The 14,625-nt window shown below is 37.6% G+C and overlaps 1 protein-coding gene across 4 annotated transcripts in view; it reads left to right on the top strand.

Moving 5' to 3' along the window:
• Positions 1 to 14,625, top strand: part of LOC106868301 (uncharacterized) — a 53,594-nt gene that overhangs the window by 24,241 nt on the left and 14,728 nt on the right. For all 4 annotated transcript variants that reach the window (XM_014913489.3, XM_089345518.1, XM_014913491.3 and 1 more), the window contains 3 exons: positions 3,718 to 3,983; positions 6,028 to 6,245; positions 9,978 to 10,107. In XM_014913489.3, the coding sequence (XP_014768975.1) occupies positions 3,758 to 3,983; positions 6,028 to 6,245; positions 9,978 to 10,107 (574 nt within the window). In that variant the 5' untranslated portion in view covers positions 3,718 to 3,757. The remainder of the gene's footprint in view (positions 1 to 3,717; positions 3,984 to 6,027; positions 6,246 to 9,977; positions 10,108 to 14,625) is intronic.

Raw genomic sequence — 14,625 nt, 5'->3', positions numbered from 1 at the left:
AGCCTCGTGGAGCTTTTAGGTGTTTTCGCTCAAGAAACACTCACAACACCCGGTCTGGGAATCGAAACCGCGATCCTATGACCGCGAGTCCGCTACCCTAACCACTGGGCCATTGCGCCTCCACAGAGAGACAAGTACAGACAATTCAAAAGACAATCTAAAAATAAGCAAGGAAGACGTAAACAATACATTGTTGAATCTAAGAGCCACACCATTAAACTTAAAGATGCCATCACCCGCTGAGATCCTATTGGGTTGACTAATCACAACACTTGTACCATTACGCTGGAGCTACTCTCATGAAGCTCAAAGACAGAGAAAACTTCTTGAATACAAATGAAAACTGCATATGACCATCATGCAAAGATGAAATTGCCTCTGTTGCACAAAGGACAAGCTGTACGAGTCCTTGACATAAACAACAAACATTGGATACCTGGAGAAATAGCAAAACAATGTAAAGAACTGAGGTCTTACATTGTGAAAACAACCCATGGAGATTTGTGGAGAAACAGAAGGGAACTGAGAGATACTGGCATAGGCATAGACAGACAGTATGAACAGACCATTCAGATGGAAATGCCTGCCAGATTGCCCAACAATATAGAGACAGGCAACCATCTAACAGACCCTACAAACTCCATGAAACATGTTATTCAACTTGACTCAAGAAAAGAAATCACCAATGCTCCTCCTGATAACAATGCAGAAACACAAAATAATGGTCAGACACATGAGAAGTGCTCAACACCAACCCACAAAAGAATCCCAAGATCAGGCAGGACAGTGAAAACACCAGAACACTAAAAAACACTTTGTACCATAAAACTGTTCATGTTATTTGAAGTGCATGTTGCTTATTGCTCTTGCAATAAAACAGTTTATTTATTTTTTTCTTTGAGTGAGAAGAAACCCTATTTTCATTTGTCAGTTTTATTAGTCTGTGAATTGCTTCAAGTGAATGGGGGATGTTGTAATGATACAAAACTAAATGTACTTAGTTTCACATTGTTAAATATGCTGTTGCGGATAAAAGGTAGTCAACTAGGTGGCTGGCGAGGGGTGGAGGGGGACAGCAGTTGACTAGACAACCAACCATTCTGCATCACATTATTGGTGTACTTTTATGGCACAGTAACCAGTATCAAAGTGTAAAAAGCATTCTAAATGCTCTGAACTCATCAGAACAACTGAATGTATCCAGCAAGTTCAACAGACCATCAATTACATTCCCAGAAAATCCATGAGGTCAATTGCAAAAGGTTTCCATGTGTCAGAAGGAACAATCAGAAATGTTGTCCATGAAGACATCAGATATAAGTCTTGTATGATGAAGAAAGGTCAATTTATGTCAGAAAAGGCAAAAGAAAATCACTACATCAGGTCTAAAAGGCTCTTAAACAAACTAAAAATTCCAGCAGAAGATTTGATTTGGTTTTGCTCAAACGAGAAAAACTTTGACCAAGATCAAAAAGTCAACAGAAGAAATGACAGATGGTTATGTGCAGACCATTCTGAAGTCCCAAGCATTATGCATACAAACCTTGCTGCACTTTCTCCAAAAAAATCTCTCCACCAAAGTTAAAGAACTTAAGATTTACAAACCAAACTGTAATATTGTTAAAAGTTAAATTGATTAAAACTACCAGTGAAGTCATTTTTTTCCTTTTTCAAATATGTATACACACACACATTGTATGTATATGTGTGTAAGTGTATATTAGATATATTTATCCTGTGATTAAGCATTCTACAATTTTTGAAAGAAAGCCACTGAATACATTTAGAATGTAAATATATGTTATTGATAACAGCATCATAATGGCTGCCGACTTGTTTCACTATTTACAAAGTTCTCTCATTTATATTAAAACTAGTAGACAGCCTGCCTGTCAGATATTTTACTCAATAGCGCACACACACACACACACACACACACACACATAATCAATGTAGAGACAATGAAAAGCAGGTCTGGTGAGATAGTTGGAATGTTAGAATGGAAGTGTGTAAGAGGTAAGATGGAGGGGAGCTTCAGCTGGACTCCTTGTTGGCCATAAACAAAGATAGAAATTCTTTTAGGTAGGCAGTCGTGATGTAGTGGGTGTGTGCATACTTTAGGCTGAGAAATGGGTAAATAGGTGCAGATGTGGCTGCATGATAAGAAGGTTCCCACTCACATGGTTCCCGGTTCAGTTCTACTGCATGGCATCTTCATCATATGTCTTCTACTGTATCCTCAGGTTGATCAAAGCCTTGTCTGTGGATTTGGTAGAAAGAGACTTAAAAAATAAGTACTGAGCTCAATTCATTTGACTAAAAAGTTCATCAAGGCATGGCTGCAGTTTAATGAATGAAACAAATAAAAGATAAACTAAAGTGATCAAGGTAGTTAGAGTGTGTGATATGATAATTTAGCTTAAACTAGTCTGGGAAAATACAACAGCAATATTTATCTTTACATATGTTCTGCAATGTGGCCTGGCAGATGAACAAAAGGACTGATGTTATGAAGCCCTCACCTTGATGATGAATGGTGGCATCAAAAGACATGTTGAGCAGGAACCCAATGTATCCCAAGGTGTACATAGAGGCTAGAGTCCAACAAATGAAGAGTGAACAAAGCTCTTGAAATCCCGTGATGTAAGTTACCTTCTGGTCTAACTTCAAGAAATCAGTCAATTACCTGATCATCTGTCAGGTGACTGGCTGGTTTCTTGTGGGTACACAAGCCATATTGACTACATTCTCGCCAGAAAATGGGATGGACTGATGCTTTGAGGAAAGAATAAGGCCTAGGGGGAATCAGATGTGGTGTGAAAGGGAGAAGACTGTGGCAATGTAAAGCATACAGATAAGAACAGTTTTATAAAGAAGTGCCGATTGCTAAATGTGGATGGAACATGTGGAAGAGGGGAGTGAAGAAGGTATGGGACGAAGTAGTGGAGACTGATCTCAAGATGTTCAGCCTCACAATAAAGAAAACGATAGACAGAGTCCCATAAATGACAAGCTAACAAGGTTCTTTGGAATTCTGTGATGTAAATTACCTTTTGGTCAGAAACCAGTCAGTCACCTGGTCAGATATCAATTTGGTGGGTAGAACGTAGTAACATTCTCACTAGAAAATGGGATGGACAGATGCTTGGAGGAAAAAAATAGAGCATAAGTGGAATCAGATGTAATGTGAAAGTATAGATGATTGGTTTATATTGTGAATGTATGCATGATGTCTCATCTATATTTGTGTTTGGAAATGTGTGTCTATAGATATATCTATTTGTGCATATTCTGTCAATACTTGTGAATGTATGAATAACTGGAATGACAAATTTGTGTTTACTTTTGTAAATATGTATATGTATATGTAAATATGTAAATATGTAAATGTCAGTAACCATTGTCTGTGCACTGGAGCACTACCCTTGACTCTATCTTGGTGCTTTTGCTATTTAAATACACGATTCTATCAGATCCTGAAAATTTTATATATATCAATTTCTATCTACCAGATCCACTCAGCAAGCCTTGCTTGACCCGGGTCTATAGTAGAAGACACGTGCCCAAGGTGCAGTGTGGTTGGGAGGCAAATATCTTACTCACACGGCCAGAGTTATGACCTACATAATAAATACCTACAAACTCCTTTTAGGGAGCATCTACCAGTCACTTTTGTTTTTCTTAACTTGTAACTTCTGTTCCCTTTTATCATTACAGGGTTTCCTGCTGTCTCAGCACATCTCTATAGCCCAGAGTGATGTTGGACGTCCCCTATGCTGACATGATTGCCCCAGCTACAATACATCAAAAGGAACGACAGCAGAGGCCAGGAGTTGTACTTGGATGTAAACAGGGTGGCCATGCTCGGCCCATCCCCTGGCTGCTAGAAATGATGATGACAAGGAAGATTATTTTTATTATTATTATTGCTGTTGCTGTTTTGATGTGTGCACGACCAGGTGCAGCTGCAACTAAGACTGAGTGTAAGTTTGGGTGGAGATACTGCTGTTGTTGTTCGTGGTGGTGGTGGTGGCGGCGGAGGAGGAGGAAAAGTTGTTAGTGGTAGAAGTGGTGGTGGTGGCGGCGGCGGAGGAGGAGGAAAAGTTGTTAGTGGTAGAAGTGGTGGTGGTGGTGGTGATGTTGTTCTTGTTGGTAGGGATGGTGTTGCTGATGTTGCTATTGGTAGTGGCAATTAATGTTGTTGACATTTGCAATCACTATAGACCAGCAGTTCTCAACAAAGATTTATATGACCCTTGGTGGGGGGGGGTCCATAGAAGATTTTGTTTTTAAAGTTTAGATGCAATGAATTGGTTATATTCCTGCAATACACAAAATATCTTCATAATTATTGTCAAACAATTTCTAATAATATTTAATTATAAAAATATAATAGGATTTATTTAGACAGTGAATGGTTATCAGGGTCCATCTGAGTAAAAGAGGAATCAAAGGGGTCCATAGGCATAAAAAGGGTTGCAAAACGCTGTCTAGATTTTGATGCCAATAAAGTTCCTCTTGAAAGGGATTACTGAAGGGATGGCATTCTTGGAAGGAAGGACTATGGATAGTGATTTAGTGTAGTTTGGTATGGGATTGGACACTGAAAGGGGAGGAGAAGAGATGAGTGAGACATTAGTGCTTGAGTGGAGGCGACGTGAATTGAGTCAGTTCCAAGGAACAGAAGATATTACAGTAGCAGTACAATTAACAGAGTGGAGACAGTTAATTATTAGTGATGGAACCAGTATTCCCACATGTCAGTCACTGTATGTCAGTCAAATCTCACTTTTCAGATGCTGGTGTTTCAAATAGCCAGCAGGCTTATTAAAAATTAATTATTTGTAACAGAAACAATATTAATACCAATTAATATCCAACTTAACATAAATAGATGCCTTGTCAAAACACCGAATGCTGCATTATTAGCCTTGGAAGATCCTTAAGATCTGCTTAAAAGCACATAAATTGTAGCAGACAAAATTTGTCCCTCATGGTCACTAGAATTCCCATACCACATTCTATTGGAACTCATCAGTGGGAAGCACTGATCACTGCATGACAATTAAATCTCACTGCTACGATACAGCACAAATAGCCAGCAGGCTTATTAGAAATTAATTATTAATGGCAGAAGCAATATTAATACTGAAAGTTAATCTTTACACTCAACATGGGTGCCAGTGTCATTGTAGGCGAAAGAATGAGTGTGTCTGTGAGGGACATCACGGCAGTCAGTCAGAGGACTCTTTTCTGGATGTGATCTAGTTCTATAAGTAAGCACAATAATCCTTTGTTGGGCCTCACCTGAGCTTTGTAGTGTATCAATAATTGTTTGGATCAAGGCAGAATCATTAGCACACCGGGCAAAATGCTTAGCAATATTTGATCTTACTTTATCTTCTGAGTTCAAATCGATGTGGGACCCAAACTTCAAGCCTGTTGACATAACCAAGTTGAAGCAGATATTTTACAACATTTGATTTGGATATTTGAAGCAGTAGGTTTGAATTTAGAAGGCACCTAGTGGTTAGGGATTTCAGCTTGTGATTGTAAGGTCATGAGTTCAATCCCTGGTGGTATGTTGTATTCTTGAGCAAGATACTTTATTTCACATTGGCCCAGTCCACCAGCCTGTCAAAAAATAAGTTGTACTTATATTTCAAAGAGCCACTCTTATTACATTCTGTGTCATGCTGAATCTCACTGGGAACTACATTAAGGGTATGTGTGTCTGCAGAGTGCTCATCCACTTGCACATTTTATGAGCAGACTATTCTGTTGGTTGGATCAACTGGATCCCTTGTCATTGGAACTGATGGAATGCCAGTTTTTGTGTGTCCTAACATGGCCCCAGATCAACTGGAACCCTCATTATAATGGCCAACAGAGTGCCAGTTGATATATGTTTGTATGTTTATCCCTAAGTAATGTACTGTACAGTATACTATGTGATGACTGTTTTGTAGTTGTTGTTCTCTGCTACCAAATGAAATGCTTTGTTAATCTCCTCATTAATATTTTCAGATTTCATGGATGACTACAGCGTGTGTTCTCTGACGGGCTACATAGACATTCCGTCTGGAGTGACTATCACCATTCATCTTAAAAAACCTGGTGCATCCAAAAGCCTTCTTACAAAGTGTGCTTTGCGCTTCCGGACAGAGAGTGACAAGGAGCTACTCAGAATCGAGTACAAGGCATTTGAAATTCGTGATTGTGGAATATCTTTTAAAGTGAATCTGGTGAGTTTAACAATGGAGGGAGATTGTCGCTGTTTAGCCCTAGGTCAATCTTGAGCCAGTTTGCTTGAGTTTTAATGATGTTGTCACCTTGACCACCTCAGAATATGTGGTGGTCAAGTATTTTAAATGTGCAGGCTGAGCTGTGCGGATGAAAAGCTTGCTTTGCATCCAAGTGGTTTTGAGTTCAGTTCTAGTATACAGTCCCAGGTTGACTAATTTCATGTGAGTGAATTTGGGAGATGGAAATATATATATATATATATATAATATATCAGGTTGAGTAAAAAGTAAGCAATGTTTTGAACCATGAAGAATTTATACTGGATTCTTGAAGAGTTTAAAATTTTTTTTCAACATTTTTTGCAATTGTCTGATAATACAGACATAGACTTGCCTAAATGCATCAATAAATTAACTTTGATATTTATTTCACTGTTGTTGCATTCATCTGAAATGGAACTCTCAAAGTGCAATATTCGAGCAATTTTGCTATTCAACTTCAGAAAAGGATGTAAAGCAGCTGAAACTGAATATCAACGAAATGTTTGGTGAAGAAATGACCAGTGAGTGGTCAGCTTGAAAATGGTTTAAATGGTTTCACAGTGGAGATCATGAGCATAGTGGATGCCCATCTGTCATTGATGACAGTCAATTAAAGACCGTCGTTGAGAAAGATCGACGTAAAACCACTCAAGAACTGGGAAAAAAGCTTCAAGTTAGTCAGAAAACTTCCTGCAACCATTTGCATGCAGTCAGAAAATCAAAAAAGCTGGACAAATGGGTACCACACAATTTGAATGAAAATCAGAAAACGCATGGATATGAAATTTGCTCATCACTTTTCCATAACCAGACTGATCCAGTTCTCGACTGTATTGTAACTTACGATGGAAAGTGAATTCTGTACAATAATAAAAAAAAAAACATTCTCCACAGTGGTTGGACCAAAATGAAGCACTAAAAACCTTCCCTAAACCCAAGCTCTTCAAAAAGAAGGTTATGGTGACTGTTTGATGGTGTACTGCTTAATAACTATAACTTCTTAAAACCCAGGTAAACCACTACTGCAGAAACATATTGCCATGAAATTGCCAAAGTGAACGTAAAACTGCTACTCCTCCGTCCCAGACTGGTCAACAGAAGGGGGTCAATCATACTTCATGACAATGCTTGACCACACGTTTCATTAATGATGCTCCAGAACTTTCTCCTACCGACTACCACTTTTTCGAGTACCTTTGAATTCCTGCAAGAGAAGGAGTTCAAAAATCAGACTCAAACTACATTCAAAGAGTTCGTCAGCTGCAGAACTCCAGATTTTTATGTTACTGGAATAAACAAACTTGTAACTCATTGGCAAAAATGTGTTCATTGTAAAGGTACTTACTTTGATGAATAAAATTTCTGCATTGTTGAAATATATTGTGATGAATTTCATCTTTCAAAACATTGCTTACATTTTACTCAGCCTGGTATGTATATATATAAATAAAGACTTTTGCACGGTACTCTGTGTGTGTGTGTGTGTGTGTGTGTGTGTGTGTGTGTGTGTGTGTGTGTGTGTGTGTGTGTGTATATATATATATATATATATATACACACACACACACAGTACCGTGCAAAAGTCTTTGGCCATTTTAAACTATCGTAAATTTCTAGTAATTGCCAACTTATAAGTGGATGTTTTTCATTGCATTTTTTACAGATGACACATTGACCGTGTTTGAGTCATTTCCATACCTAATCATTATATTTTGTAGTCGGGGTTCTGCATGAGAGAGGAGGATGCAAGACAAGCACCAAAAATGACCATGCAAAAGTTTTTGGTCACCTCACATAAACCAATCAAGATACAGTGTTTTAAAAGAGAAAAATGTCTATAATGAAAATTTATTACATAATGTTCATTTCAAGAAGTTATTGTTAATAATGTGGCTTTCCTTAACTTGAATAATTGCTTCAATGCACCTGGGAAGAGATGCATACTTCACAGGTATGAGATGCCATTCTCTGTGGCTGAGCTCTCACAACTCTTCAAGGAGTGTGTGGATTCTTCTGAGAAACTCTTCTCTTTGAGTCCTGTCCATATTTGCTCGATATTTAAGTCTGAGCTGGCCAATCATTCAATACTCTGTTGTGTTGCATGAGATCCATGGCTTGGAGCTCCGTCATGTTGAAAAATCTCACCTTCATTCAAGTTACCATCACTTTTTGTATATAAACAGTACTGTGCAAAGGTCTTTGGCCATTTTAAACTATTGTAAATTTCTACCAAAGCATCAGACTCTTACCCCCAAACTTCACTGTTTTCGTCATGTAACAGGGATTGTTTCTTGCTTATTAGAAAGCGAAACATCCACTTATAAGTTGGCAAGTAGTAGAAATTCACAATAGTTTAATGTGCCGAAGACTTTTGCATGGTACTAAATGTATAAAGGTGCAAGCTTAGGTATGTGGTAAGGACCTTGCTTCCCAACCACATGGTTCTGGGTTCAGTCCCACTGTGTGACACCTTGGGCAAGCGTCTTTTACTGTAGCCTGAGGCTAACCAAAGCCTTGTGAGTGGATTTGGTAGAGGGAAACTGAAAGAAGCCTAACATATATATGTGTGTGTGTCTTTGTGTCTGAGTTCAAATTCTGCCAAGGTTGACTTTGCCTTTCACTCTTTTGGGGTCGATGAAATAAATACCAGCCAAGCACTGGGGTTGGTGTAATTGACTAGCCCCCTGCCCCAAAATTTCAGGCCTTGTGCCTATAGTAAAAAGGATTATTATTATTATTATTATTATTATTATTATTATTATTCATGAGGGTGCATGACTTAGCGGTTAGGGTGTTGCACTCACAACCACAAGATTGTGGTTTTTAGGTTCTACCTGTGTGGTGTATTGTGTTCTTGAGCAAAACATCTCATTTCGTGTTGCTCTACTTTCACACTTGATTCATGGTACACCATGCACCGGTTCAGGCAATGTCCATTTGATAGAGCGAGTGAGCTAATGTATGGTGCATACGTTTAATCACTATCAACAAATCATTTGTGCAGGTCATTCAGCAAAAGTTGAACACTCATATGTTGTCTTTGACAAAAGAGTCCATCATCATCATTATTATTATTATTATTATTATTTAAGGTTGTGAGCTGGCTAAACTGTTAGCGTGCTGGACAAAATGCTTAGTGGCATTTCATCCATCCTTATCTTCTGCATTCAAATTCCATCGAGGTTAACTTTGCCTTTCATCCTTTCAGGGTTGATAAAATAAGAACCAGTTGAACGCTGGGGTCAATGTAATCAACTTAACCCCTCCCTGAAATTGCTGCTTTGTACCAAAATTTAAAACCATTTTTATTATTATTATTATTGTTACCTGTTATGAAAGTGAAAACTGATGTCATTTTGAATTTCTGTGTTTTTCTGTTTTTTCTCTATTTACATTTTCAACCCAAAGAAGATAGACAATCTGTTGAAATATTGCTCGATCCATTAAATAAACAATCTGCACTACAAATTGCATTGCGGTCTTCAGATTGTCTATTCTTTTTATCATTATTAAGACAGCAAGCTGGCAGATTCATTAGCTCAGCGCCATTTCATCCATCTTCACATTCTGAGTTCAAATTCTGCCAGGGTTGATAAATTAAGTATCAGTGAAATAGTGGGGGTCGATGTAATTGACTAGTGCCTTTAGTAGAAAGAACTATTACTATTATTATTATTGTTGTGATTTCAGAACAATTATCGGTGTAATGCTAAGCTAAATGATGCCAAGCTCTCAACACGAGAAGTGGACATTGAACTCAGCCGACCCTTGCACGCTGTAAACTATGGTGGAACCATTTTATTAACCACATATCAAAGCAGTATGTCTCTTCACTTATCTTCCTTTCAAGTCGTATTTGTAATTGCATGTGTATATGTGTGAGTGTATGTGTGTATAACATATATGTATGATTGTGTGTGTATACATGTATATAAGTTAGCATATATATATATATATATATATATATATATACAGTGGACCCTGCTTTATAAACCCATCTTGGGACTGCCTATTTGGGATTTATTAACGGAGGGAACAAAATTCTCCAATTGATTAAACTTGTGTATTTATTAAAATACATACGTATGCAATTACACAAATAGAAACATTATATACAGTATCATTGAATGAAAAATTTGTCAAGTGTGGTTTACTTTGCTGGACACATTGATCGCAACTCTGCATTGATTTTTTTTCCTTAAAAGTTATAAAAAGATTCATGTCACTGAAATCAAAACTTTCGAGGCCACTTTCTAATTGAGTTAGAGAGTGTCTCATTTCAGCTGGTGTTTGAGGCTCCGGAACTCTTCATCAACATCAAAGTCAGAATCTTCATCTCCTTCGGTTTTCTTCTCAGATTGCTGAATGTCATGAATGATCTCATCTAGTTTTTCTTCTTCAATGATGATCTCTGGAGCAACAACAGCTCCATCATCTACGGACAACAAGTTCTTGAAATGCTTTTTGGTCAATCCAGTTGGCGGTAAAGGCAGGATCAAATCTTCATTAACATCTATGACTTCATTTGATTCTTCAGCCGAAACAAAACCATCTTTGATCCAACAATATTTGATTGTCTGGCTAGAGACCTTCTTCCAAGCTACGCTTAACATGTACATAGCATCCAAAATGGTGATCCACTTTGCAACTTCTTGGGCAAAAATGTCACGTTCAGTGTCTTCGATCTCATCAATGATCTTCTCACACATTTTATGTCTGAAATAGGCTTTCAAGGTGTTGATTATCCCCGTGTCACAGGGCTGCAGCACTGACATTGTGTTGGGTGGAAGAAATTTTATAGTGATATTCTTGAGATCGTCGATGACTACAGGAGAAGAGCAATTGTCAAGTAGGATCACCATTTGTCTTCTAGATTCCTGCAAATGATGATCCCAAGATCTGAGCCATCTCCCATAGATTTTTTTTCTGTCATCCAAGCGTTGGTTGAAAAGTTATACTAAATTGGAAAAGTTTTGACATTTTTGAAGCATCTTGGTCAACCATCCTTTCTGATTAAGAGCAAGTCTTCTTTGTCTCCATTCATGTTTGCAAGCCACAATCAAGGTCACACAGTCCTTTGCCATCTTAAAGCCTCTCACAATCTTCTTGCAACTCTCGTTGATATATGTATTTCCTGGTAATACACAAAAGTGGATCCCAGTTGCATCAGCATTGTAGATGTCCTGTGGCTGATATGATTTCAACAGAAGCTGCATGGTTGTCTCATGAAATTGATGGGCTCCGTTGATGTCAGCTTCAGCTGCATCACCTGCAAAGTATCAAATGTTTAGTTTGTGTTCTCTAAAGAGAAAAATGTCAACTAGTGAACGACAACGCTTACCTTTTAGAACCGTAAAAGAGATTCTATATCTTTTCTGCCAACAGCAAAACCAACCTTAAAATCATGTCCAGCAGCTTGAGCAATGGTGTTGACTTTGTGCATTAGGATCGGGCCATTGACAGGGACATTTCACATGCAAATAAATTGAAACCAGTCTTAGAGAGTACAGTCTATTTGTTGGTTATTTCCCTCTTGTTGGCGCTTTCTCTTTGATGAACAGCCATCATGTTCTTTGGAATGAAGGTCATCCTCATTCTTTAGGAAATTCTGGATGAGACTTCTTGAAATTCCCAAACTCTGTGCTGTTTCCCGCTGAGCTTTGTAACGTTTTAACAATTGAATCTTTACTGCCATGGATTTATCCTACCTCTCTCTTTTCATTTTGAATGTTTTGAACAACTTGTGTGTATGTCTGCCTCTCTGCACGAATGATGAATGACGTGTTTCTTTCGCCCTTAAATACTGACCAGTAGGCTCCAGCAACCACAACCAACCAGCTGTCACGTGGTAAACACCATCATCCAATGAATGAGAAGGGCATGTAATTTTGACAAAAGCTGTTTCGGAGCCTACTTTTTCGCTTGAATGACAGGTTTGTGTGATAGACTCTACCTATTTATTGATCAATTTTTGGCTATGGCTGCTGGAGCCTACCTGTCAGTATTTAAGGGCGAAAAAAAGAAGCGCTTCATTCATTCGCTGCCACTTGTTGAAACTTTAGGAAGGAGCAGTGACAATTGGATTTATTAAATGAGAGATTTTATGTGTAAAAACTGCCCCAACACATTTTGGATATATTAAGTGGGTGGATTTATTATCAGTGGATTTATAAAGCAGGATCTACTGTATATATATATATATATATATATATATATATATTATGAAAAAACGGTTGAATGAAGATTCATCCTTTAATTGGAGTAGTTTGCAAAAGATTTCTAACATTGATTCTTCATACTTTACTTTGGATTTGCTGGTTTAAAATGGTGTAGATATGAAAAGTTTTATAAGTATATTAAGTATATCATTTAAGTTACAGAACAAAGTTCAACAAATTCTATTATATTTTGCATAAATGGAGGAGATGTTAATATGGGATAAAATATTTATTCAATTCGCTAGACAATCATTTCGTACAGAAAGACAATAAATTCATTCTAAGAACCCGAGTTGTCAAAGAGTACTCATCGGTAGCACAATAACAAAAAATAAGAACTTAATAAAGAAAAAGGTGGACTTCAGATTTACATGGGTATTGTGTCCGTACTAATTTTTAATGTGTAATTGTTCTAGGAGTCATGTCTATTTAAAACACAATTAACAGGTAACAGTTAAGTGATGATATATATAACATGGAAAGATAGGTAACTTTCTCAATATAGATTAGTGTAAATGAACTAGTTTTAAACTCCATATAAGAAGTAAGAATCAAGTGGGGTTGAAAACCCAAATAAGGGAGAACAGAATTTTTAAATACAGGAAACTGAAATTTATATTTGACCGTTAATAATCATTTCAGCTTTTTTATAAATTAGAAAAAATGTTTAAGAGCCCTCATAAATGGTTAGTGGTATATAAACTTTGTTTATGTAAATAATATGTCAGAAATATAGAAGGAGATAATTTAAATAGTTAAAGTAGTAAAAATTAGATACTAATAGGTGGTTAATATGACAATATAAGAAACGTATAAAAATTATAAGGGAAATAAATATATGAAGATTAGGGGGTATTTTACTTAGAATGTTCGCTGCTAAAACTATAAAACATCTATGGAATGGTATATAGAAAAAAATATATCGAAAAGATTAGAGAATAAAAATTATTGAAATAAGGGGAAAAATGGTCTAGTTTATATTTGCTAGGAGATTGGAACAATTAAAAATATTCACATTATATGTATATGCCTACTCAAAACAAAATTTTTGTTGTGTCATGTATAGTTATACATATAAAGGTTTGTGCATGTAGATACTGGTACAACTATATATGCATATATAAAAAAACCACGATTTTTGAACTGGTAAAACAACAATTACGTGTATATACTAGTGTATATATCCATATACAATGTGTACACTGACAATTATGGACAAACAAGTAATCAGACACCGAAACATATAATACACATGCACCCTATAGACGACGGTAACAAAGAGACATTCTTATACACCTGTACCCATGTACGCATCATCATTGTTGTCGTCGTCGTTTAACATCCACTTTCCATGCTGGCATGAGCTGGATGGTTTCACTGAGAGCTGGCAAGCCAAAAGGCTGTACCAGTCTCCAATTCGATCTGACAGTGTTTCTACAGCTGGATGCCCTTCCTAATGCCAACCACTCCGAGAGTGTAGTAGGTGGTTTTTACATGCCACCAGCACAAAGGCCAGTCAGGCAGCACTGGCATCGACCACATTCAAATGGTGCTTTTTACATGCCACCAGCATGGGAGCCAGTCAGGTGGCACTGGCAACAATCACACTCGAATGGTACTTTTTACGTGCCACCGGCATCGATGCCACTCAGGCGATACTGTCATCAGTCATGACAACGACTTCACTTACTTCAACAGGTCTTCACAAGTGCAGTTTATTGCCCAATGATTGAAGGGTCCTCTTAAATGGGATGGTTATGCTGCACTGGCATAGGCCATGGTTACAGTCTCTAAAGCACAGCATATCTTGTCTTCGCATCGGTGATGCCCAACATTTGAAGATTGTGCTTCACCACCTCATACCAGGCCTTCCTGGGTCTACCTCTTCAACAGCTTCCCTCTTATGCACTTTCACACAGCTGTCCTCATCCATACGCGACACATGACCATACCAGCATATCGTCTCTCTGCACACCACATCTGATGCTTCTTAGGTTCAACTTTTCTCTCAAGGTACTTACACTCTGTCGAGTATGCACACTGACATTACACATCCAGCGGAGCATACTAGTTTCATTCCTTGCAAGCTTATATCTGTCCTCAGCAGTCATGGCCCATGT

The sequence above is a fragment of the Octopus bimaculoides genome, chromosome 29, assembly GCF_046866305.1.
Source record: "Octopus bimaculoides isolate indiv1 chromosome 29, ASM4686630v1, whole genome shotgun sequence".
In the NCBI taxonomy this organism is placed as follows: domain Eukaryota; kingdom Metazoa; phylum Mollusca; class Cephalopoda; order Octopoda; family Octopodidae; genus Octopus; species Octopus bimaculoides.
This window is presented reverse-complemented; position numbering and strand designations above follow the sequence as displayed.